This window comes from Prunus persica, chromosome G6, assembly GCF_000346465.2.
Source record: "Prunus persica cultivar Lovell chromosome G6, Prunus_persica_NCBIv2, whole genome shotgun sequence".
Classification (NCBI taxonomy): Eukaryota; Viridiplantae; Streptophyta; class Magnoliopsida; order Rosales; family Rosaceae; genus Prunus; species Prunus persica.
The window spans coordinates 19,971,206-19,994,698 of NC_034014.1; the positions used below are offsets into that span (position 1 = coordinate 19,971,206).

Genomic DNA, 23,493 nt, shown 5'->3' on the forward strand with positions numbered 1-23,493 from the left:
ATTCTGGGAATTGCTTGGATTGCACAATACCAGACTTGGAACGAGTTTGCATTGGGTGATTATTCATAGGGCTTGCAGGATGCACCTGTGCAGGAGGTGGCCCTGAATTGTCCATAAGTGAAGATGCAGACTCAAGAGGAAGTAGAACTTCTAATTGTGCATCTGTGAAAACTGGCAACATCTGAATATCATGAATTGGAGATGAAGAAGAATTGGTGGATGATGTAGAGGAATTAAGCACAGGTGCAGATGGAGATTTCTGAGGCATGGAAGCCAAAATAACAGTCACTGGTGTAGATCGAGAGGTAGAGGTTGACAGTGAGGACTGATCTTGATTTAGAGTCGAAACTTGGGTTGTCTTACATGGAAACACATCTTCATTGTGTATAACATGTCTAGAAATGAGAACCTTATGAGTTCTCAGATCATAACACAGTACTCCCTTATATCCCATGGAATACCCCAAGAAAATACATTGATGAGATCGTGGTTCAAGCTTGTGAGCATTATAGGGACGCAGCAAAGAATACACTGCAGACCCAAAGACTTTGAGAGATAGTAAATCTGGATGGCCACCAAACAACTTATAATATGGAGATAGCATATTAAGAACTCGACTTGGCATGCGATTGATCAGGAATGCTGCGTGAGTCACAGCATAAAACCAAAAGGGAAGAGATAGCCCAGCTGTAGTTAATAGAGCAAGAGTAGTCTCAATAAGATGCCTATTCTTCCTCTCAGCCAATCCATTTTGCTGAGGAGTATAAGGACAAGAGAGCTGATGAAGAATGCCTTTAGAAGCTAGAAAATCTTTGAACATGTGACTAATATATTCACCACCACCATCAGATTGCAAAAACTGAACTTGAGCTTGATAATGAGTCACAATATAGGCATGAAACTTTATGAAAACAGATGAAACTTCTGATTTATTGATCAAGGGAAATACCCACATGTAGCGTGTACAATCGTCTATAATGGTGAGAAAGTATCTATAACCACCTAGAGCTGCAACATTGGAAGGGCCCCAAACATCTGTATGCAGCTTAGTAAATGGTCTAAGACTAGTGGTAGAAGAGGAAGAAAAAGGCAATTTGTGCATTTTGCCTTGTAAACAAGAGTCACACATCTCAGTTGTGGAATCAACAGACAAAGGAATATTAGAAACCTTTAACATGTGATGAAGAACATCATTGGAAGAATGGCCCAGTCGAAGATGCCACAGCTTGGATTTGACTTGTTGACCCAAGAGTGCATGAGGTCTTGAATTCCCTTGTGCTGCTGGAGGTAGAGACAAGGCTTTATCGTTGGCTGCATCTTTATTTGCTATGACAGAAATTGAAGAATCCAAGGGTGACTTGTGAATTTGTGAAAGTTGAGGATGAACTTGTGGAATGGGATAGAGCCCTTTGTCACTCTGACCTTTGTACAGAATCCTGTGGGTTTGCTTGTCCTGCACGTATATGTGAAACTCATCAAAAATAACATTGCAGTTATTATCCTTGCATAGCAACAAATCAAAAGATGATCTTCCAAGAAAAACAGATAATCCAAGGAATTGTTTCGTGCTTCAAGAAAACAGAGAAATTGCTTCGTGCTTCAAGAGAATTGAAAAATTGCTTCGTGCTTCAAGATTGAAAAATTGCTTCGTGCAACAGGTAATCAGAAAAATCGGCTTCGTGCTTCAAGAAATTACAGATCATGCTTCGTGCTTTTAATGAAATCGCTTCATACTTAAACTGAAATTGAGGACAGAATCAGCATACCGAAGATGAATGTATCATCGAGTCAAGAAGAACAATGCTCGAAGAAAGTTGGCGACAAACACTTGTAAAATCTGCAGAAGTAATATCAGACTTGAGGAAAGAATCTGCATCCAACGAATCGCCATTGATGCAATCGGAAATTGATTATGATATAGAAGAGCGGAAGCAAAAATGATTAGGAATCAAAGAGCCGAAGCTCTGATACCATGTTAACCATGGAGGAGAGAAAGTTAGGTTTGGGTGTTTGACAGAGAAAGTCGAAGGGAGAGGGAGAGAGAAAGAGAGAGAAATGAGATCTGTATTTTCTGTTATCAAAAACTGTTACAATTCTCACTTAACTAAAGCAATACTTAATCTGATGTTTATATAGCTGACAACTTCTACTAAGTAGCCTAACTAACAAGCCTAACTAACAATCACGGGTTATACACTGAGAAGCACGTGATCACTCTCCAGCTCATATATTGTTAACACATTTAACTTGACACCATAAGGAATAGACGTCGGTTTGGAAACAAGAGTTATAATCAGCGTAGGAGCAGGAGTAAGTGAAGGAGCAGCATCCTCTTGATAAAAAAAGGTTGCCAATCTCAATATCGTCACGAGCCATAAAGGTAGATTAGGGTAAGATGTAGAATAAAGTGCAACAAATTTCGGCAAGGGCAGGAAATTTGCGGCAAAGGTAGGAATAAAGAATAACAATTTTTGACAAGGGTACGGCAGCAATAACAATAGCCAAATAGAACAGCAGCGACGGTGGCAATGGCAAAGAATAGTAGCAGGAGTAGGATCTTAGGATTACTGCTCTCCTACCAACTCAAATAGAATTTAAGGCTATGAATAATTCTGTGTATTTCTATTCTTCTCACAATGAGGTATTTATAGTGATACAAGTACAAACCTATCTAGGAAATAAATACAATCCTGGTCAAACCGCTATTCCTATAATTACAAATAAAGGTAATAATTGTATATGATTCCTATAATGAGTCACGCCAACAAATGATGTTTCCACATTCTGTAGTTATTTCCAGTGAGTGGTTCTATGTAGCTAAGGTTCATGGAAAGGGCATTCAAAAATGTCATTCACTGAATATGCAATTGTGAAAATCCTTATCCTCAAATCTGTATGCATATTCTCATCTTTAGCTTTATAGAAACTTTCACCTTTAGGCAGAAAGATTTTATGATTCATATGTATCATATGTATCATATGTTGAATTACAATGCAATTGGTGATCATTTAAAAACCATGAACTGATGAGATGCAATGCAAACTGAACTGCTTTGGCAGTATCATTTTGATAACATCATTCTATAAACATGATCACAACAGTTATCTTTTTATGTACTCAAAAACAGATTAGTGACAGTGGCGGACCTAGCCATTAGCTGCCTACCCGAAAAAGTTCAGAAAAATAAATTATGTATGCAGCTCCCTAAACCCAAGACCCTAGAGGCATCTGCATGAGAGAGAGAGAGAGAGAGCGAAGCCGACATGTAACCACTAATGCTCAGGCTTTATTACTCAGTTTTTAAGGCTAATATTCTTTTCTTCATAGTTCCAGTATGATATTCACTTAATCGGTCAAGTTTAGTATGTAAATTTTGCCTACTCGATCTTCGAATCTTAGAACTGCAAATGACAGATATAGCATAAAACAAAACTGAATTGAAAAACTTTATAAATCTGTTTTAAGGATTCATGAGGTAGCTCTGATTAAAAACTGATGCTATGATCTATAAATTGTAAAAGCGCTCACAATACCACAAGATCACTTAGATGTAAATCTGAAATGTTGATCTTTGATGAAGGCAGCTTCAATGACAAGATCTTCCACAGCTCCCAAAGGCAGTCCAATCAATAGGACTAGAGGGGTGAAAGCTGCAGTGTATATTCGAGAGTTCAGGGCCTAGTATTTTATACCGTAAATGGTGTATTCTTTGCAGATTTCTAATGTTCTTTACAAAAGTGAACGGTTGCACATGTGCTATTAATTTTAGGATTAATCGTTTTATTAGTTCATGAATTTAGATTCGATTTACATTTGAGTCCCTCAATTTCCAAAATCATTCTCGTGGTCCTTTAACTTCACTTTCGTTAGGACAAATAGTCTTGCGTCAATTTTGTTAACTTTTTATGTTAAATGTAGGGGCAAAATGGTACTTTTATATTAAAACAAAAAAAGTTGAATAAAAAAGTATATCTTTAAAATAACAATAATATCAAATCAAATGAAAAAATAAAGTTTTTGGGGAGTAGAAATTGGGATAGAGGGGGAGAGAGAGAGAGTTTAATTTTAATTTTTTATTTATATTTTAATCAATTTAATGCAAAAATACCATTTTGCCCCTGCATTTAACAGAGAAGTTAACAAAATTGATGACAGGACCATTTGTCCTGATGAAACTGAAGTGAAGGACCATGGGAACGATTTTGGAAATTGAGGGATTTAAATACAAATCTAGTCTAAATTTAGGGACTAATAAAACGATTAACCCTTAATTTTATCTTCACAGCTTTACAGTTTGTTCTTATCGTGTACAATTATAATACTAGTAGGATTGATATAGCTCTTTGTTTAATCTGTTTTACACTCAATGAGCAACCATCAGTGTTGTTTATGAATTCTACTTCTGCACTTGAGTTGTGTTCCACTAGGATGAGTGTGAAGCCCTCATTTATGCTTAGGGTTAATCGTTTTATTATAAATTAAAAGTAAGTCTATTATGATCAACTTAACATGCAAAACTTATTGACGATCACATGTAAAGTGTTAAAAAAATTGCATAATTTGCAAGTGGGTTAGGCTAGTTTGACCATGGGAATGAACCTATTTCCTAAAATTCAAGTTCGAATCTTTCTTTCCATAAAGGGAAATTCTATATGAACCCCATTATTTGCTCTTTGCACCCCATAATCTCTTTACACCCCACTGAATTTTAATAGCACTTCAAATTACTCACTATACCCCATTTTTCTTCCTAAATTGCCCTCATGAACCTCATTCTCTAACTTACTGTGTAAACCTCATCTCATATCATACACCCCCATCGAAAACTCCATTTCCTTTCAGACACACCTCATCTGATATCAAACCCCACCCCATCCCATATCAAACCCTACCCCATCGAAAATTCCCTACTCTTGCAGACACACCCCATCAAATTTACAACAAGCTCCACCGCCCACCCCATCCCCTTTGAAACAGAGCCATCACACAACCTATCTCTGCAAATCTGAACCCCATCACACAACCCATCTCTGCAAACCCTAACCCATCGCACAACCCATCTCTAAAACAGAGCCATCACACCCCACAGCCAACCCCAAAACGCCTCACCTCCTCGCAAACCACTATCGCCTCAGCCATTGCAAACATCCATCACAAATCTGTCAAGTTTTCACAAATCCTTCGAAGAGCCAAGGTTTGATTTCAATTTTGATTTCTATATTTACGTTTCTAAGTGTTGATTAAGCCTAGGTTTGACTTCACTTTTGAAAAGCCAAAGTCTGACTTTAATTATTGATTTCAACTTTATGGGTGTTTGGTTCGAACCTGGTTTTACGAAACTGGATTTTAGTTTCGGTGGATTACCACCAAAATGGTTACATTGCTTCAGTGGTAGTCCACCGAATTTGAACATGATCTGTACTAAAATTAATTTTACTTTCGATGGTAGTCCACCGAATTTGTTTCTATTTTCAGGAGATGCCCACTGAATGTATTTCGGCTTTTCAGTGGTACTCCACCGAATATGTTTTCTTGTTTCAGTGATAGTCCACCGAATTTGTTTTCGTTTTTCAGTGATCATCTACCGAATCTGTTACTGAGTGTGTACTTAATAATTTTTTTAAAATATGAAGAGGACTCGCAGAGGTACTACTAAGGCTTCATCATCTCGACCTGATAGATAGCGTCTCACAACCTCAATGAGGAGACAGAGAGCGGCTCCCCAAGATCACTTTGAGGATACTACAGAGGTTGAAGATGTAGCTACTACTCATGATAGTAATGTTGAGGCACATGCCGAGCCTACTAAGCCATCTCGAGTAGGTCCCATTGATCCATCTTTACTTACGAGTTTTAAAACTCACATTGCAGCTGCAATTTGGAATAATCAGGTAAGTCGTTTTACTGTGACAATAGAAGGTAGAAGCTAAAAGACCTTGATAGTGTTGCTGGTATTCATGGGGTTCTGGGTGCTTAGCATGGTTGTATAGACAATTAGGCCAAGCTTCGACGTCTAAGGTGAAGTAGATTGCTGGGTACATGACTTTGCTGGAGGCATGGGTGTATGAGCACATGCATGGTGTTGTTGTCCCTGATCATGACCTTGATTATTTAGAGGTCTAACCTTGTGCACTTCGTTGGATTCCACGTCGAGACAATGGCACAACATCAGTAGATGTGCAGAAGTATAGACAGCGGCTTGACGCTTTGAATGCTAATTAGGTGTGTTTCTCTTACATATCATCCAACTTTGTTGTGTTTTGTATTTTATATATATATATATATATATATATTTTGGTTTAGTAATGTATTTTCCAGTAGTTCATGCTATATTGGGTATCATATTTTAGGTTATATGAGAATCGTACAAGCTTGAAAGGGAATACCACTCATTTCCAAATGTTGCATTCTACTCAGGGATGCTCAGATGTTGTGATGTTATTGAGCCCTACCATTTAGACAGTTTGGTCAAGTGCAGATGATTCCTCCCAAAATAAGTTCCCCAACCAGAACTGGTAGTCGTGCCAATTCGTATAATTCTTACTTTGGGGAAATGTGGGACAATCGGGAGAACCACATGTTGGGAGAGGCGAACCGTAGTATACTAGTGAAAAGACCATCAGATACTGTGCCTGGGTACTTGGAGTGGTACCTCAACGTGGGATATCCGTTTGTCCAGAATCCTAACTATGGCTCTGCATTTGACCCATTTGCCTCAATGCAAAGTAGATATTATTAGGTAAAATTTTTCAATTTTTATGACTTCCACTTTTTCTATTTTCTATTTTAAACTTTTCAATGTAGTCAAAGCCCATGTGTAATTGTCTTCCTTCTCGGCATGTGTATAACAAAGAATGTCATATTAGTATATGTCACCCCCACAATTTTCAATAGTGGGAAACGATACCTATTAGTCTTATAGGTTCAATCCATGATAAGTGCATGCAGAAATGCACGCAAAATCTCAATATTAATGGGGTGTGTCCAAAACAAGTCAATTACAATATCATCAAATGTCCTATGTCACTCAATATAATTGTGTTCGGATAACTTAGTAAGCAACTGTTGCATTTGGGTTCTCCCAACAAATTCTTTGGTTCTATTTCGGATCCTAGCATTGTATATTGTCTTCATAGTTGAAACATTCATTGCATCTCTATCCTTCAAGGTTACCAAAATATCTCTGGGTTTCACCAAACTCTTAGACATGTCCACCAATAAGGCATTCTCCTCTTCAGAAAGTCGCCCTATAAATGAATGACCTTGAAGATACTCTGAAATATGATGGTTATGTACTCCACAAACCACCTCCAACTTCCAATCATCCCCATCACCAATATTGACACCTTTTAACAAGAATGGACATCCACATTTCTTGGTACTAGTGTCCTTAGCACATTTTTTCATATCACTATTTGCATCCGACCTTATATCAGTTGTCTCACTAGACTTGCAAGACTTATAGTTACCGCTCCTTTCACAAGCAAGTATTACTCGAGGTCTCCTTTTGCCCTCACCTCCATAATTAGACCTTTTAATTAAATTGACAATATTATTCATTTTTCCTTGTGCATGAGCCCATCTAAGTAATGCATCTCTACCATTGAATATCTACACATAAAACTCATGTTATTTAAAGATAAAATGTGAAACATTAATGCCACATTAATGATACTAAAAAGGATTTTAGACCAAAAAAAAAACTCAAAAAAATTACCGAATAAGTTGTGAATTGATCACCATAGTCCGTTACCCATTCTGCTCCCACATTGTTGCCTTCAGTAGGGGCGTCACCTTGTTTTTGTTCCTTTAATGGGAGTAACATCAAAATAGCTTGCATTAAATTTGTGGTCGACAATAAGTTACTGAAAAAATGAATAAATTTCGGTTCGTTACCACTGAAACGCATATAAAATTTCGATAATAATGTAACACCCCGACTCCAAATTTAATGTCTATTTTAATTGATTTAACATGAAATTACGAATTTACCCTTGGGGTAGGGGTAAATTGGTCATTTTCTTATTCAGAAGGATTTTAGGGCCACGAATAGTATTTTTGGGTAGGTGGTACTGAGACAAATTCGTAGACATACGGTAGGCTTGAAACGGAGTTGTAATGAGGAAATAGCGATCAAAACATTAACAGTGGCAAAACTGTAATTATTTCAAAAAGTTTGGTAAAAATCAGATTTTTCACCTCAACACTCTCTCTCTCTCTCTCTCTCTCTCTCTCTCTCTCTCTCTCCTCAGTCTCTCTCTCTCTCCCCGACACCGATTCTCTCTCTTTGCGATTCTCCCAGCACCGGCCACGGCCAGGCACGCCACCGGTCCCGATCAACTCCCCTCGACGTCCCGGTCAAGACCTGCCAGATTTTCCCGTCGAAAACCTCGAATTCCAGCCACGAGCTCGACTGGTTCGAACCGGAGCTTTCCCGTCGCCGCACCGCCACCCAAACCCGGTGAGTGAGGTATGGTTTCTTTCTCTTTTTCCGAGTTCTAGCTGACTAATGCATAGGTTTGGACCAATTTGTTGTCTAGAAAATTGATTTGAAACCTAAGTTTTGGCCGAATTTCAAAGTGAAATTCCTGCCAGTTGCCGTCCGAATCGGACTTTCCCGTAGTTGAATGAAGTGATCCTGACCTTGAGCAGAAGCTAGGATAGGAAGGGTGAGCTCGGGTGTGGTGTTTTTCCGTCACCGAAATTTACTCTACACACCCACGCGCTGCCGGCGCCTGTGGCGGCGCGTGGGCGAGGCTGGTGTAGTTTCAATTTGAACCGATGAGATCCTTATATTGTCACGAGTGCATAGGAATTCGCAGATCTCAATTCGGACGTCGTTTGACTATCGAACGGATTTTCGCATATTGTGCGTTATCCAGGTTCGATAGGTTCTGACCTTTAGATCTTTTCCGAATTAAAATATGTTGTTCTAGGTATTCCTAGGACCGTATAGGACTTCACGGATTATGAATCGGAGCCCCGGATGTTCTGATTCAATAATGCAAAATTTGTGGGTTAGCGATAACCATACAATCGTGAACGATTCCTAAACCTGTAATCGGACCTTAGGATACCTTCTTCAACGTGCATGTACTGGGAATTTGGGGATTTAAGTATTTGATTTATGATTTCCGCTTCGACGTAATTTTATATTAATTAAAAGTTCATATCTCGAAATAAGTGTTTCGACTGCACGTACTCAGCAGGCAGGACCCTCACGTGGTCAAGCAGCGTGGGAATATTTGTGAGTGGACTTTGTTTTCAATCATATGCATGGTTTTATTAACGAAAGATTTATGCATAATGTTTTTAATGGTTTATTTAATATATTATATTCATGTATTGAATTTGATGTTGTATAGCGCTTTGGCAATATATTGTGAGTTGGGCATTTTTGGGTATCGAGAGTGTATTTTATAAGGATTTTGGGGAAGATATATATATATATATATTCTCTATAGGTGAGATACTTGAGTTGTTAAAGTGTGTTGTAGAAGAATTTGATTATGAGGGGTTGTTGAGAGAAGTTGTATGATTACACTATGTAAGTACCTTCTCCAGTTATTAGACTTTCCACACGCGGCATTGGATGTTCCGGCTTGTGGAAAGAATAGGTTATCCGTCTCACTCGAGGCGTTGGATGTTCCGGCGTATGGAAAGACTCTGTATAGTGTTTAGGGTCATCACCCATGGCGTTGGATGTTCCGGTGTGTGATGATCCAGTCTGTGCGCGTAGGACATAGTTTGGGAGCTACACATGGCGTTGGATGTTCCGGTGTGTGAGCTTTGGAGTTTCGTCCCCCGGTTGGACCACTCATCCTTAGACGCAGGATAGCACCTGAAAATCTTGCGGACTAGTCAAACAATCCCCCAGTTGGATTGTTTTCCCGATACCTAGGTAGTGTGATGAGTATATCATATAGCTATGTATAGTTATATTTATATATATATTTATATTTATATGTATATCTATAGTTGGGAGTGTGAAGAAATTAGAGTTTTTCAGTGGTTTGGCAGGAGTGGCAAGATTGAGAGAATGGGGTTATGAAGGAGATGACTTGTGTTTTGAAGAATTTTTAAATGAATTATGTTTTGAGTAATTAAATAATGAATTGTGAACCTGCATGTCTTGAGCATTATTTTTACACGGTGGGGTTACTATATTGTTTTTAACTGCAAAACTTGTTTTTGTCTACTCACATGTTTTCTGTTTTGCGCCCCCCAGCCAGTAATCGCTTCAGGAAGCGTGCAAGTGGTGTACGAGGCTCGAACTGTGAACCTTTCTAGTTAGGATCTGAGTAATTGCTTCTACTCAACTGTTCTTGTGATCTAAATTCAGTAGATGCTCTGTTATCGCCCATGGTAGATTTTATTTGTGAGGCCAGAGGCCATTTAGTATGTTTTGATGAATTATAAAAGTATGCTGCTGGTTGGGATTTTTTTTATTTTATGTATGTTGCAGGTTGAAATTCTTGTTGGGTTTGCTTAAATTACAGGGGAAATTCTGCTAAAATTTTGGTAGGAAGTCTCGGTTTTTAGTAAGTGGGCCCGACATCGGGAAGATGTCGGAACAAAGAAGGGGTCCGCTTCGGTTTTCGAGAAATTCCGGGGCGGGTCCTATCAAATAAACCACTGAACAACGTTCCATGTTACGGTGGATCTCCACCGCATATTGAGTTCATGACCGGTCAAACACAACTGAAATAGGTGTTACGTTTCGGTTGCATCCCACCGAATTTACCTATTGCGTTCGGTACTGATGTGTTGAACGCAACCAGCGACCATCATGAAACACTAAACTTGCAAAACGCCAAAAAATAAACTTATACCTCATTCGAAGTCTATCTAACTTCAATCTCACTCTTTATGAATAAATACAATATATTTTTTCACCAATATAAACGTATAAATCTCGTTAGAGTTGTAGGAACATGATGGTTTGAGAAAAAAGTCAAACTAGGGTTGCAGAAACATATGTGGGGTGTAGTGAGCAATTTTAATTTTAAATTTAAATTTTTTTGTCCTTAACGGTAATTATGTACAAGAGTAAAATAGATTATTCATGTTTTAAATTAATATGGAGTGCAAAGAGCAAATAATGGGGTGCCAATAAAATCTCCCTTTCATAAATTAGATTAATTTAGACTCTTGTTTGTATAAGTGCACGTAATTATCAGGACATCATTCTCTCATTTTAAGTTACTGTTAAATAATGCTCTTCTAATTACACAGGCATAATATAATAACAGTAAACTGAGATTAACTATTATTTTAAATAAAAAAATCCTCACGTGCTTTTCTCCAATTTCTCTTTATTCCAAATTTTCTCTTTTTTCTCTCTATTTCCCCAGCAATGACGGGGTTACATGCGTAGCATACCGCAGTGAACCTATTTCCACACGAGCTTAAAGTTAGAAGAGATAAATTTTACAAAAATATAAAAGAGTTTATGATGACTTTTTTAGAGTGCCAACAATAGTTCTGGTCTTAAAATTGCTTTTATATATAACAAAAATTGATGTTTTGTGTTTGCAGATCGGAAAACCCATTTTAACAAATTAAACAACATCAAAATCATAATTTTTGTTTATCCAAAGAGTGGCCTATGTTTACCAAAATAATTTTTGTTTATCGAAATAATTCCATGGCGTTCGAGTGTGGGTGTCTTTAAGCTTTGATGTTATGAGTTTTGGTATTACACATTACACTATGATGCAATTTACTCAGAGTGGCATATCTTTAGTGATGCATATGTGATTGGCATGCATTGATTTTTATTAGCCTGTTAAAGTGGTGTCTTTAAAGACTTTGTTTTGCAATAAACGTTTGTGGGTATCGTGACTGGTAAACCCTCAAGAGACACAACTCCTCCTACTAGAGACATCTAGAGGTTTAACGGCTTGTGGCACATGCTAAGTGCCATCAAGTTTACCTGCGAAAGTGGTTTAGTTAGTTTTTGTTTTGTGTTTGTTTTAATTTCTAATTTTGCTCGAGGACTAGCAAAAGATAGGTTTGAGGTAGTTTGATAAGTGTATTATTTCCTATATTTTTATACCTTTTATATATAGGTTTTGTAGGGAAAGTTAATTAAAAAGTGTATTATTACTTTACTTTCCTTATTTTCAGCTATTATGCGCTCTTGGAAGGATCTCAACTGAAAATTGACTTTTTGAATGAATTTTAGTGCAAGGCCAATTGTAGAAGAAAGCTAAGACATTGAAGATCATTGTATCAAAGTTTCGTAATTTTCTACTAAGCCAAATGCTCCAGACCTGCAAGTCAAGACAGCCTAAGTTGAAATTCCGTCAGAACTGCACTGCTGTGGAAGATTGAAGATTTGAATAGCTTTCCGATTTTTCCTAGTGGCATGTAATATATGCTTGGAAAGCTTAGAGATAAAGCTACGTTTCTCATATTTTTCCAGAATTTTCTAGGAAGTGGAACGACCCCAAAACGTGCATGCAAGTTGGCTGACGTGTTTCCTAGTCAAAAGAAGGATTCTTTCCTAGTTTGTTTCCTTAATTGTTTGAGATTTTGTTTTGCTTTAGGAGAGTTTTTCTAGACCTTTTTGAAGTAGGGTTTAGTTGTTTTATACTATATAAGGTCACCCTAGGATCTCTTCATACGATCATCTTTTCCATCATCTCCCCATATACAACTTTCATACACCCACAAATATAAATATATCAGAGAGAGAGCCAAGAATTTGTTGTCGCTGTGTTGCTGTGGAGAATCCAGAGATCAAGTCCATCTGCCAAATCAGTTTTATGACAACAATTCTCTTGTTTATCTTTTCTTTTGTCATGAACTAATTTTCCTTGATAGGGCTACGATGTAGCCTAACCATGAATACTTAATTTTTATAGTTATATTAATTTCTGATTATTATCCTATGTTGAGTATTTGTTACTGTTCTTAATTAATGATTTAAATATCTAGCTAATATTTAATTGATTATCCAAGCGGAGACCGAGAGGAGATGTTTGGTGTTTGCTTCTTGTAACAAATACCATGACTTGAATGAGTGCCCGAGAGGGACTAACATGACTCATGCAGTTTTCTTATAGGTTCTCATAGAACTTAATGGGTTCTTGGTTTTCTAAATCCGTTGCTCGAGAGAGAATGTGTTGTTAATTGAGAATACTTTTGGTTGAGCCCGAGAGGGGATATCGAATGAATTAGGAGAAACCAACTGTCAACATGGATAGTAATTAGGGTTAATTGGCAATAGGAATTAAGTAGAATTGGTTATGGTGAAATCGGATGCTCTAGTGTCTCATCAACTTGATTTTCCAACATTAATTAAATTGCTATTTTTCATAATTGTTTTAGCTTACTTAAGTCAATCAATCTTCTTAATCAACTATTCAAATAAATTCTAAATTAATCATAATTGGTAGTTAATAGGAAATTACAGTCTTCGTGGGAACGACACTCTACTTATTTCTATATTTCTTGTACGAATTGTGCGCTTGCAATAATTTCACAACAAGTATGCTGATGATGGATATGTACATAGAATGATGAAAAGTAGAAGACATATGTTGTCTAATAATGGACTGTTCTAAATAAGTGTTGTTTCTTTTTACATCTTTGGATCATATTCTTTGATGCACTCTGACATACAAACTAGATGAAATATGTGACAGAAAGAATCAGATTAAACTACTTGGTATCAAAACTCGAAAAGTATCACCAAAATGCAGCTTGTCTATTCCGGGGAAGCTTCCTTTTTCGTCGGCGATGTTTCCTCTTTGGCATCCTGTGATGGTGATGGTTCCTTTTTGGTATCTGGTGATGGTGATGGTTCCTTTTTGGTATAAGTAGTACTTCTCTTTATAAGATCTCCAAATCTTCGCAGCAATGCTTTCTTCTTCCTTGAATTTTCAGCTTGAGTCCCATCTAGATGATCATAATCATCTGAATGGAGTGTTTCTCCATCATCTGTGAATGTGAAAGAAGAATTTCTCCGGTGATGCGTAGCTGAGCCTGGCGAATCTACCTCGAATATCGAGCCTTTGAGAGCCTCATCTATTTCAATCTCATGATCATCATCATCAACTTCCTCGTGTGTGTTTGAAATTTTGAGCTCCTTAAGATTGAAACTGAAAACTTTGCCAAATAAGCCTCCATTTTGAGATGCTGCAGCCTCCTTATCCTCCTTTGATGATGTTTTCTCTTTATCTTCCTTTTTGGCATCCCCTGACATTGGTGGTTTCTCTTTACCAGCATCCTCCTTTTTTAACTCCTTCAGTGGTTTTTTCTCCTTGACCTCCTTCTTCACTTCCTTTGAAGATAGTTTCTCCTTAGCCTCCTTTTTCGACTCCTTATCCTTTGATGGTGTTTTCTCCTTCTCCTCTTTCTTACCATCCTTTTCCTTTGATGGCGATTTCTCTTTCTCCTCCTTCTTCGACGATTCAATGAGCAACCGCTTTAACTCCTTAATGTTTTCATGAGCTGCAATTTCATTTACCCTATAATTTTCGTTTTCGCGGGTAAGGAAATTCAAGGCATCCTCCTTTTCAGTCAGGGTATCTTTCAGCTGAGAATTTTCGGCTTGAGCAATGGCTGTAGCTCCTTTTGCAACATTTGCTTCATTTAAGGCCTGTTTAAGTATGTCTCGCAACTTGCTATTTTCCTCCTTTGATACCATGGCCCTGTTATCCGTCTCCAGAAGCAACTCATGCAATCTAAAGTTCTCTTGCTGTGCAGCATATCTATCTTCTTCAGCTCTTCTAATGCAATCAACAAAACCAGTTTCTTTCCCGCTCCATGCCAAAACTGACTCCTCGTGTTCTATTTTCAACCTGGCAGCAGTATTTTTGTACCTCTCAGCTTCTTTCTTTGCTTCATCCAATAGTGCTTTATAACTTTCCTCACTGCTCTTTAACATCGTATTCAAGCATTCTTCTTGTGATCTTGAGTGCTCTAACTCTGCTTGGGTCACGCAGAGTTTATCCTTCAACTGGTTGGCTTCTGTTGCAACTTCTTTCAGTGCAAAAGCCAAGTCATCCATTGCCTTCTTTCCGTTTTCTTCAGCTTCCGCTGTCAACTTCAGTTCACGTTTAAGCACTCCCATCTCCTCAAGTAATTTCTGAGCCTTGGATGAAGCAAGTTGCTCCTTCTTTTGGGCATCAACCAGACTCTCCTTTGTTAGCTGAATCTCAGACTTTAGACTCTCTAATTCCTCCTCCTTGGAAAGATTATTTTCGAGTTGATCATGATAATGAGACGTACTACGCTCTTGACTATTTTGAGCAGATTCATCTTCCCCTTTCTCCAATTTGTTTTTAATCGAAGCAATCTCAAACTTTGCCTCTTCAAGAAAAACCTTGGTTTGCTCAAGTTGGTTTGTCTGGGTGATCAATGAATCAAGAATTCTTGCTTCTGATTGCTTTCTCTTCTCTATTTCCATCTCCAACTCCCGAATTCTCTCGTCACTTTCGGACAATAAAGCCGTCATGTCAGCCTCAGAGGTTTCCACATTCTCTGCCAGTTTGAGCTCCAATTCCCGAATTATTCCTTCCCCTTCGGACAATAAAGCTTTGGTGTGAGCGTCAGAGGTTTCCACATTCTCTGCCAGTTTGTGCTCCAATTCCTGAATTCTTCCTTCACTCTCAGACAATAAAGTCTTTGTGTGAGCCTCTGCCTCAGAGGACTTCATAACCTCTGCCAGTTTGACCTCCAATTCCTGAATTCTTACTTCCCTTTCAGACAATAAAGACTTCATGCGGGCCTCTGAGGTTTCCACCTTCTCTGCCAGTTTGAGCTCCAATTCCTGAATTCTTCCTTCCCTTTCAGACAATAAAGCCTTGGTGTGGGGCTCGGAGGTTTCCACCTTCTCTGCCAGTTTGAGCTCCAAATCCCGAACTTTTTTTTCGCTTGCAAACAACAAAGCCTTTGTGTGAGCCTCTGCCTCAGAGGACTTCAAATTCTCTGCCAGTTTGACCTCCAATTCCCGAATTCTTTTTTTACTTTCGGCTAACAAGGCCTTTGTCTGAGCCTCGGAGATTTTTGCATTATCTGCTTTGAGCTCCAATTCACGAATTCGTTCTGCGCCTTGAGACAGCAAAGTCTGTGTGTGAGCCTCGGAGGTTTTCGCATTCTTTGCCAGTTTGAGCTCCACATCTTTGGCCTTTCCAAGTTCAAGTTTCAAAGACTCAATATTCTCCTCTTTACTCTTCAAATCTTGCCTTGCATCAGACAATAAATCCTTCACCGAATTCAATTCCGAATGCACCCCAGCTCCCTCCTGAGTTGACAATTCTTCACTAAGCCTCATGTTAGCCGCATCTGCCACCTTTTTCATCTCTCTCTGTTCATCAACTGCCCGATCTGTTTGTACCTCCTTTGTCTGCAATTGCTCTTTCAGCTCCTCTTCAGGTTGCTCCATTATTTGTTGCTGCATCTCCGAAGCTCGAGCGATCTGTTTCTACCATGAACACACAAAACACCCATCACCAAACAAATTAAAATCCAAAGCAAAAAAACCATCAAAGAAAAATATAAAAAATTGGCATGGTCAATCCAATCCCTTAGAATCCTTTAAAACAGTTATGAACATGGATATTGACTTTGAAAAAAGTTCCATACGAATAAAAACCCTGTTCTCAATCAAAGCAAAAACAATGAAACGGGATCAATACCAAATGCAAATTTGTAGCTTAGAGGGCTTTCTTGAGGACTTTGATGCAGAGCAGAGATGGTCTTGAATTTCATATGACCAAAGAAAGCTTCTTTGGTTGAATTTCAAAAGATCCAGATCAGAAAAGCAGGAATATTTCACAGATTGAACGTCAAAGGCATGAATTAACGAAAGTTGAGAAAAGCAATGGAACAGTGGACAAAGAAAGAAAAAAAGACACAACCCAACAACGTTAAAAGCCTAATGAATGAGATTAACACAAAAGAAAGAGATAATTAATACAGAAAAAAAGCATTGGAATTTTCAAGGAAAAAGAAAAGTACCTTAGCCTCGGTCTGGAGGTGCCATGTTTGATTATGGTGAAGAACGTTGTTGGGACGGGATTTTCTATTTTGGGAAAGTCACTAAAATGATTTTGGTGGAAAAGTCCGAGGTTGGCGGGTTTTCCACTGAAGGGAACCTATTTGGCGGGTGTTGGAAGGAAGCAATCTAATAAGTGGATTGATTGAATTTGACAAAATTGACATTCCACACATAATATTCCAAGTTTCCAACGGTCCAATCTATGACTGCCTCTGCCTCTGCCTCTGGTCGGCTGCCTGCCATAGTCGTTGGAGACTGTTGTGTTCAAAATTGCCAATCATCAAATCGGGCTTACACTGTTTTTGGGCCTGGAAAAGAATTTACATTATTCACCTATCTTTGCAAGCTCCAAATTTAGCTAGGACTGGCCCGTTCTTTTCTTCTTTTTTTTCCTTTTTTTCTTTTAAACTTTTCGACTTTTTTATATTTTCTTCATCAATATCAGTACACCTGGTGGCAAAATTGAAGCATGTCAAAGCCTCAGGACATTGAGCTTGCAGGACTTTCACTACAGAAGTTTAACATACATTTTACATGAAATGGTGGTGTTTGGGGTGCTGCTGTGGCTCCGCCCCTGGATAAAAACCAATGCATCCCACATTATAGGTCAATAAGAACAGCTCCATGGAACACCGATCTCTGCAAAATCATCCACTGCCATGTGTAGACTGATCCTTTTGAGCATCAAATGAATCTTATCAATATCTGGATGGGATATATCCCCTCCCAGGAAAATGTGCACCTTATTTCCAATCTCTGTCCAGCTGTGCGCGTGTTGCTTCTTAACTCCATGCTCTTTCATCAGAGTTCTCAATCTTGCAACATCTCTCCACTTTCCCGCAGCTGCGTATATATTGGACAACGAAACATAAGGCCCAGAACTATGAGGATTTAGATCTAATATTTTCTTGGCAGCTAGTTCCCCTATTTGCACGTTTACATAAACACTGCAAGATGCAAGTAGAGAACCCCATATCTGACAGTCTGCATCAAATGGCATCTCTTGGATTATCTTGCAAGCCTTCTCTAACTGACCTGCTCGACTCAAAATATCAACCAAGCAAGCATAATGGTCCGATCTAGGGGCAATACCATAATTACTAACCATTGCCTCAAACAAATCAATGCTTTCATTCACCTTCCCCGCATGAGCACAAGCAGATAACAGACTAAGAAATGTTATACCATCTGGCTGAAAGCCAAGCAACCCCATCTGGTTGAAAAAAGCAAGAGCTCTCTCATAGAGACCATGCTGTGTAAATGCAGCAACAATGGTGTTCCATGAGACAAGGTCTGGACTCTCAATTTGTTTGAACGCTAACTCAGAATCAAGGATTGCACCACATTTGCTGTACATGGTAATCAAAGCATTACATATGGATAAATTTGATTCATACCCATGTTTGATAATGAGTACGTGAGCTTGTCTCCCTTCTTCAAGTAATGCAAGAGTAGAACAGGCAGTAAGAACCGAAACAAGGGTGCATTTATCTGGACGCAAACCAATCTTGAGCTTCTGTGAATGTAACTTCAATGCTTCCTCTCCGCTGCCATTTTGTGTGTAGCCTGTAAACAGAAACAGGCATGTGAAGGGACAAGGGAAAGCTATCTCATGCTCAGAATAATGTCAAGCACTATAGTACCATCAACAAGATTTTGTTTGATTTACTAAGTTCTGCAAGCACAAACAAGTTTATGTTTTGGAAAATTGGAAGCACATAAGCAAAAATTCAGCCAATTTTGAAGTGTAACCTTGTCAAGTTGTCATTTATGTCATGAGCACAAGTTCAGTTATCCACTAAGCAGTTAAAAGGTTTCTTTTATTGATGAGTGAATTGCACTTGGCATACCTGTTATCATTGCATTCCAGGAGACATGATCCTTACACTGAATTTGATCAAATAAAGTTCTCGCCTCCCCCATCTTCCCCTCCTTAGAGTACCCTGTGACCATAGCGGTCATTGCAACTACATTTTTCTCTGGCATCTGCTCGTACAATTCCCTTGCTTCATCAAACTTCCCATTCTCCACATACCCACTGATCAGCACGGTCCAAGAAACGGCATTCTTATGGGGCATGCAATCAAAAAGTGCTCTTGCCCGCTCTAGGTCTCCTTTCTTTGCATACCCATCAATCATTGCCGTATAAGAAATAACATTCCTCCTCGGCATGTCTTCAAAAAGCCTACTAGCTTCCTCCAGCCGATCATATTTCACATAACCTGATATCATAGCATTCCAAGAAGCAATATTTCTCTCCGGCATCGACCGAAAGTACCTGAAAGCCTCATCAACCATCTCATTCTCGAAACACCCGGCTATCATGGAATTCCAGGACACCACATTCCTAGCAGGCATCAATCCGAACAGTCTCTTTGATTCTCCAAAGTACCCATTTTTCCGGTACCCAGTAACGATAGCATTCCATGTAACAACGTCTTTCGTGGGCATTTCATCAAACAATTGGCGGGCGGCTTCAATCTTACCCGCTCTTGATAAGTCACCAATCTTGACGTTGCAAACATATACATCTTGGGTTGAGAAAAGCTTAAACTGTGGAGAAAGCAAGCAGCGGAAAATGTAACAAGCACCTGAAATGAGATTGGCAGGGACCGGAGTTCGAAGGATAAGTCGCATTATTAGCCCTAATATATATCAACATCATTACTTGTTGAAACCTCGTTACAGTGCAAGCAAAGCCAGCTACTATGTAGGCTCTACTCTAGATTTATGCTTATTTTCTCTTTCTGGGACTTACCAGGCCTAAGCATACCCCAACATATTCTTGTCTAGTGCTGCGACGCGAGTAACTAAAAGCCTCCACCTGTCTAAACTATCACAAAAGACGATGGCAGACAAACCATCACTGCCTTTTGGGATAGTGCTGCGGAGCGGGGCATCTGCCTTTCGGGTCTCGTTCTCGTATATTGAGTTTTCACAAATAACACGTTGCCTGTTTGAACTGTATTCAATATAAGCCTGTATTTGTAGAAGAAAACAAACAAATCTCTTATAGCCTTAAAACCACCATCACAGAACACCAGAGAGAGATCAATCGTATTAACAGGAGACAGGCTTTTCATGGGATTTAACATCAAGACGCATTTGTTGTTTTAATGACTATTGACAAAGTTGAGCTCGGATATCAGAAAATGCACCACATTCTTGAACAGCATATTAACAATTTTAACGAATCATCAAATCATCCAGATCCACATAACAAATACAAACTTAAAACTAAATTAGATGAAATATTGTTCAATACCATATTAGTGAGGCTGCAGACAACCAAAATAACAAAAATACAATCAAGTGTGGACCAACAAATTGAAGGTTCCCCAATCTAAGAAACAAAACACCCAAAAGCATATCAATTCATAAGAGTGTTTGCCTATAAGGATATTCACTACAAACTTGTACCAAACCTACCACCTATCTATCTGATCTGACTTAATAATAACAGTACCAAACAAAACACCTCCTTCCTTTCCCAATTAAGCATTTTACATATCAACCCCATCCATCTGCAGCCACCACACAACCAACCCCCCATCTTCATTGCAGAGGCAGGTCACTTAAGCACGTTCACCCCTGATCCTCCTAGCCAGCTGGATATCCTTCGGCATGATGGTAACACGCTTGGCATGGATGGCACAAAGGTTGGTGTCCTCAAACAGACCCACAAGGTAAGCCTCAGCTGCCTCCTGCAGTGCGAGCACCGCATGGCTCTGGAAACGCAGATCAGTCTGCAACAACACAAGAACCCAAAACACATTGATCAACACAACATTCATCAACAGATCACCAACAACAATTTGACGTAATTTTGGAAGCAATAAATATACCTTGAAGTCCTGGGCAATTTCACGAACAAGCCTCTGGAATGGCAACTTCCTGATCAGGAGCTCAGTACTCTTCTGGTACTTACGAATTTCACTGCACAAACATTCCAAATAAAACAGAACTTAGACCACAGCTTATGGCCATGAAGACCAAAACTTGGAAAACTGAAAAAGAGATCAATCACTCACCGAAGAGCAACAGTACCAGGGCGGTATCTGTGGGGCTTCTTGACTCCTCCAGTGGTCGGTGCAGACTTACGGGCAGCCTATAACACACACACACACAAATTAACAACTGCAAACACCCCACGACACAATTTCAAGAAAAGAAATTAGACCACTGCAAAGTTTACAAGCACCAACCTTGGTAGCGAGCTGCTTCCTTGGAGCCTTTCCTCCAGTTGACTTACGAGCAGTTTGCTTGGTACGGGCCATCTGAACACATAACAGAAAAGAAAATTAACATTTGTTCTAGCACACAATTAAACCTTTTGTTGGCAAAAATATAAGACAACAGGAAAAGAAGTATTTCTTTTAGGAAATCATTTCAGAAACGTAACAAAGATGGATATTGCCCAAATGATAGAAAAGTGAATATATAGAATTTGCACAAACCCAGTTCATAACATTCAGGTCTTTTCGTAAACCTTAATTAACAAACTAAATTAAAATTCAGGAGCCCTAATTATTGATATCGAAATGGAATAGCGACACAAGATCATAAATCCTTACATGAAATACCATAAGCACCGGAAAATCCCAAATCTTTACAATGAAACACTCTAAACAACGGAAAACCCTAAATCTTTACATTGAAATACCATGAAAAAAGGGAAAAATCCTTAAATCCCAACAGTGAGATGGAATAAACAACGGAAAACCCTAATCAAAATTATTTGCCATTACACCACCAAAAACCCTAAATCAAGATCACAGACATAGGCGAGCTGAATAGGAACGAAAAGCATACCCTAATTTACCTTCAAAAATAAATAAATAAAATTTTTGAAAAATTAAACGGAAGTCATACCTCTGTGTTCTTCGCGCTCTGTCTTTCTTTACTCTCTCTCTCTCTCTCTCTCCCTAAAGATTTGAACGTGCAAGAGGCTAAGGAGTATATATAGCGTGTGACTCAAAACGGTCTGGGGGATCGGACGGATGAGATCCACTATCCGTGTGTTTTCTCTTTGTGGTATCTAACGGTGATGGAGGGGCTTAGTTGTGTTTTCTCAGTCTAAGTGCACGGTCGCGATGTGTTGTTGGGGTGGTGACGCGGATCGCTACGGACTAACACAGGCTTCCTATTGGCCGAGAAAAACAACATTGGTTTCAAATGGGAAACGGACCCAACGGAGGTTGTGTAATTGGGATGGTAAAACGTTATTACGGGAGAAATTTTTCATTTTTTTAAATCATAATGCTATGTGGACTTTCCTCTTGAGCGTTGCGTGCAAACAATTTTATTTTTATTTTTTTCTAATCAGATCTGGATTCTTAACCCATGCCATTAGATTTTTGGCTGAACTTTTTTTATTTAATAGATTCCTATACGTTGAGTTTGAGAATTTACATGTAAAATCATGTGTTTGACATTTTCTATATGACAATTGATGAAAAGAATTGATGAATTATTTTATATATTTTATATATTTTATATATTTTATATATTTTATATATTTTATATATTTTATATATTTTATATATTTTATATATTTTTATTTATACAAATGATATTGGGGGAGCAAGTCAAGTTCATTTTATATATTTTTATTTGTCATATATACACTGTCAAGATGCTAAGAGCACTTCCAGCGTGGGCTAGCCCCGGCAAGAGGGGGAACGAGGCCCGTTTGGCGATTCCAGCATCCAAATGCAGCCTGGACAAGGCGTGGGGCCCACCAACCTGGGCAAGCCCACATGCAAATCTAGCTTGTGCTGCTACCTAAGTAAGTGATGTAATGCTCACATCATAATGACGTCAGTAGCCAATTAAAATTTTAAAAAAATTGAAAAGAAAAACCCCAAAATTCAGAATTTTTTTTATATAAATACCTAGCCATATTCTTTACTACTCACACTAAAACTATAAACCCTATCAAAATTAATCGTTTATGTATTAAAAAAATAAAAATAATTTAAAGTGAATAGTAATTGTCATTTGCTATGGCAATAGGTGGAAACACATTTTGCCTTTAGCAAGGGGTGACACTATTTATGTGAATAGTAACAGCCATTGCCTCCCCTTGCCCTTTGACATGGCAAATGGGTGGAAGTACTTTAAAGGGTTTTACTTGAGACCGTTAGCCCGCAAGTTAAGTTCATTTTTCATTAGACTAGACCACGTCGGCAACTTGGCATAATTAGGGTCTTTTTTTTCGAACACGACAATGTTGCATGTTGCAACCCTTTTCTCTTGCCTTCAACCCAAAGCAAGGCCCAAAAATCAGAATGGGAGAGACATACTAGTCAAATCCCCACATCATTGAAGGGCAAATTCGGAAGCAACAAAGACTAAGTGTTGGATTGGAAAGTTGAGAACACAGTTAGCAAAATCAATTTCTTTTGGTTAAAGACCCACTAATGTAGTGGTTTGGAATAATTGCACCCCACAAGTAAGCTCCTAAGTTCGAGTCCTAACA

General features: G+C 38.6%; 4 protein-coding genes across 8 annotated transcripts; all 4 read right to left on the reverse strand.

Moving 5' to 3' along the window:
- On the reverse strand, window positions 7,025-7,841 carry LOC18774148. Its single transcript, XM_020565831.1, has 2 exons — window positions 7,719-7,841; window positions 7,025-7,612 (listed from the first exon to the last, which is right to left on the reverse strand). The coding sequence occupies exons 1-2, from the start codon at window positions 7,839-7,841 to the stop codon at window positions 7,025-7,027; spliced, it is 711 nt and encodes a 236-aa protein (XP_020421420.1).
- Window positions 13,424-17,385, reverse strand: LOC18773121 (WEB family protein At5g16730, chloroplastic). Of its 4 annotated transcripts, none has more exons than XM_020566490.1 (2): window positions 16,973-17,385; window positions 13,424-16,430 (listed from the first exon to the last, which is right to left on the reverse strand). In XM_020566490.1, the coding sequence occupies exon 2, from the start codon at window positions 16,410-16,412 to the stop codon at window positions 13,716-13,718; it is 2,697 nt and encodes an 898-aa protein (XP_020422079.1). In that variant the 5' UTR covers window positions 16,413-16,430; window positions 16,973-17,385; the 3' UTR covers window positions 13,424-13,715. The 4 variants fall into 4 exon arrangements, with proteins under 4 accessions (XP_020422079.1, XP_020422080.1, XP_020422082.1 ...); XM_020566491.1 differs by having other exon boundaries at window positions 13,424-16,436; XM_020566493.1 differs by lacking the exon at window positions 16,973-17,385 and adding an exon at window positions 16,651-16,917.
- Window positions 17,475-20,140, reverse strand: LOC18775281 (pentatricopeptide repeat-containing protein At4g02750). 2 transcript variants are annotated; one of them, XM_020566495.1, is made up of 3 exons: window positions 19,771-20,140; window positions 18,863-19,603; window positions 17,475-18,578 (listed from the first exon to the last, which is right to left on the reverse strand). In XM_020566495.1, exons 1-3 carry the CDS (start codon window positions 19,781-19,783, stop codon window positions 17,620-17,622), a joined length of 1,713 nt encoding a protein of 570 aa, XP_020422084.1. In that variant the 5' UTR covers window positions 19,784-20,140; the 3' UTR covers window positions 17,475-17,619. The 2 variants fall into 2 exon arrangements, with proteins under 2 accessions (XP_020422084.1, XP_007205051.2); XM_007204989.2 differs by having other exon boundaries at window positions 18,863-20,140.
- On the reverse strand, window positions 20,226-21,994 carry LOC18772051 (histone H3.3). Its single transcript, XM_007207295.2, has 5 exons — window positions 21,885-21,994; window positions 21,218-21,289; window positions 21,044-21,120; window positions 20,858-20,948; window positions 20,226-20,758 (listed from the first exon to the last, which is right to left on the reverse strand). The coding sequence occupies exons 2-5, from the start codon at window positions 21,287-21,289 to the stop codon at window positions 20,588-20,590; spliced, it is 411 nt and encodes a 136-aa protein (XP_007207357.1). The 5' UTR covers window positions 21,885-21,994; the 3' UTR covers window positions 20,226-20,587.

Bases quoted from the DNA above. Each gene is read 5' to 3' on its own strand.
- LOC18772051 (XM_007207295.2), bottom strand. From the start codon at position 21,289: ATGGCCCGTACCAAGCAAACTGCTCGTAAGTCAACTGGAGGAAAGGCT. The intron at 21,121-21,217 runs GTTGGTGCTTGT...TGTGTGTTATAG, and splicing joins GGAAGCAGCTCGCTACCAAG to GCTGCCCGTAAGTCTGCACC. The intron at 20,949-21,043 runs GTGAGTGATTGA...ATGTTTGTGCAG, and splicing joins CCTGGTACTGTTGCTCTTCG to TGAAATTCGTAAGTACCAGA.
- LOC18774148 (XM_020565831.1), bottom strand. From the start codon at position 7,841: ATGCAAGCTATTTTGATGTTACTCCCATTAAAGGAACAAAAACAAGGT. The intron at 7,613-7,718 runs GTAATTTTTTTG...TTTTATGTGTAG, and splicing joins ATCAATTCACAACTTATTCG to ATATTCAATGGTAGAGATGC.
- LOC18775281 (XM_007204989.2), bottom strand. From the start codon at position 19,649: ATGCGACTTATCCTTCGAACTCCGGTCCCTGCCAATCTCATTTCAGGT. The intron at 18,579-18,862 runs GTATGCCAAGTG...TTCTGTTTACAG, and splicing joins CTGGAATGCAATGATAACAG to GCTACACACAAAATGGCAGC.
- LOC18773121 (XM_020566490.1), bottom strand. From the start codon at position 16,412: ATGCAGCAACAAATAATGGAGCAACCTGAAGAGGAGCTGAAAGAGCAA.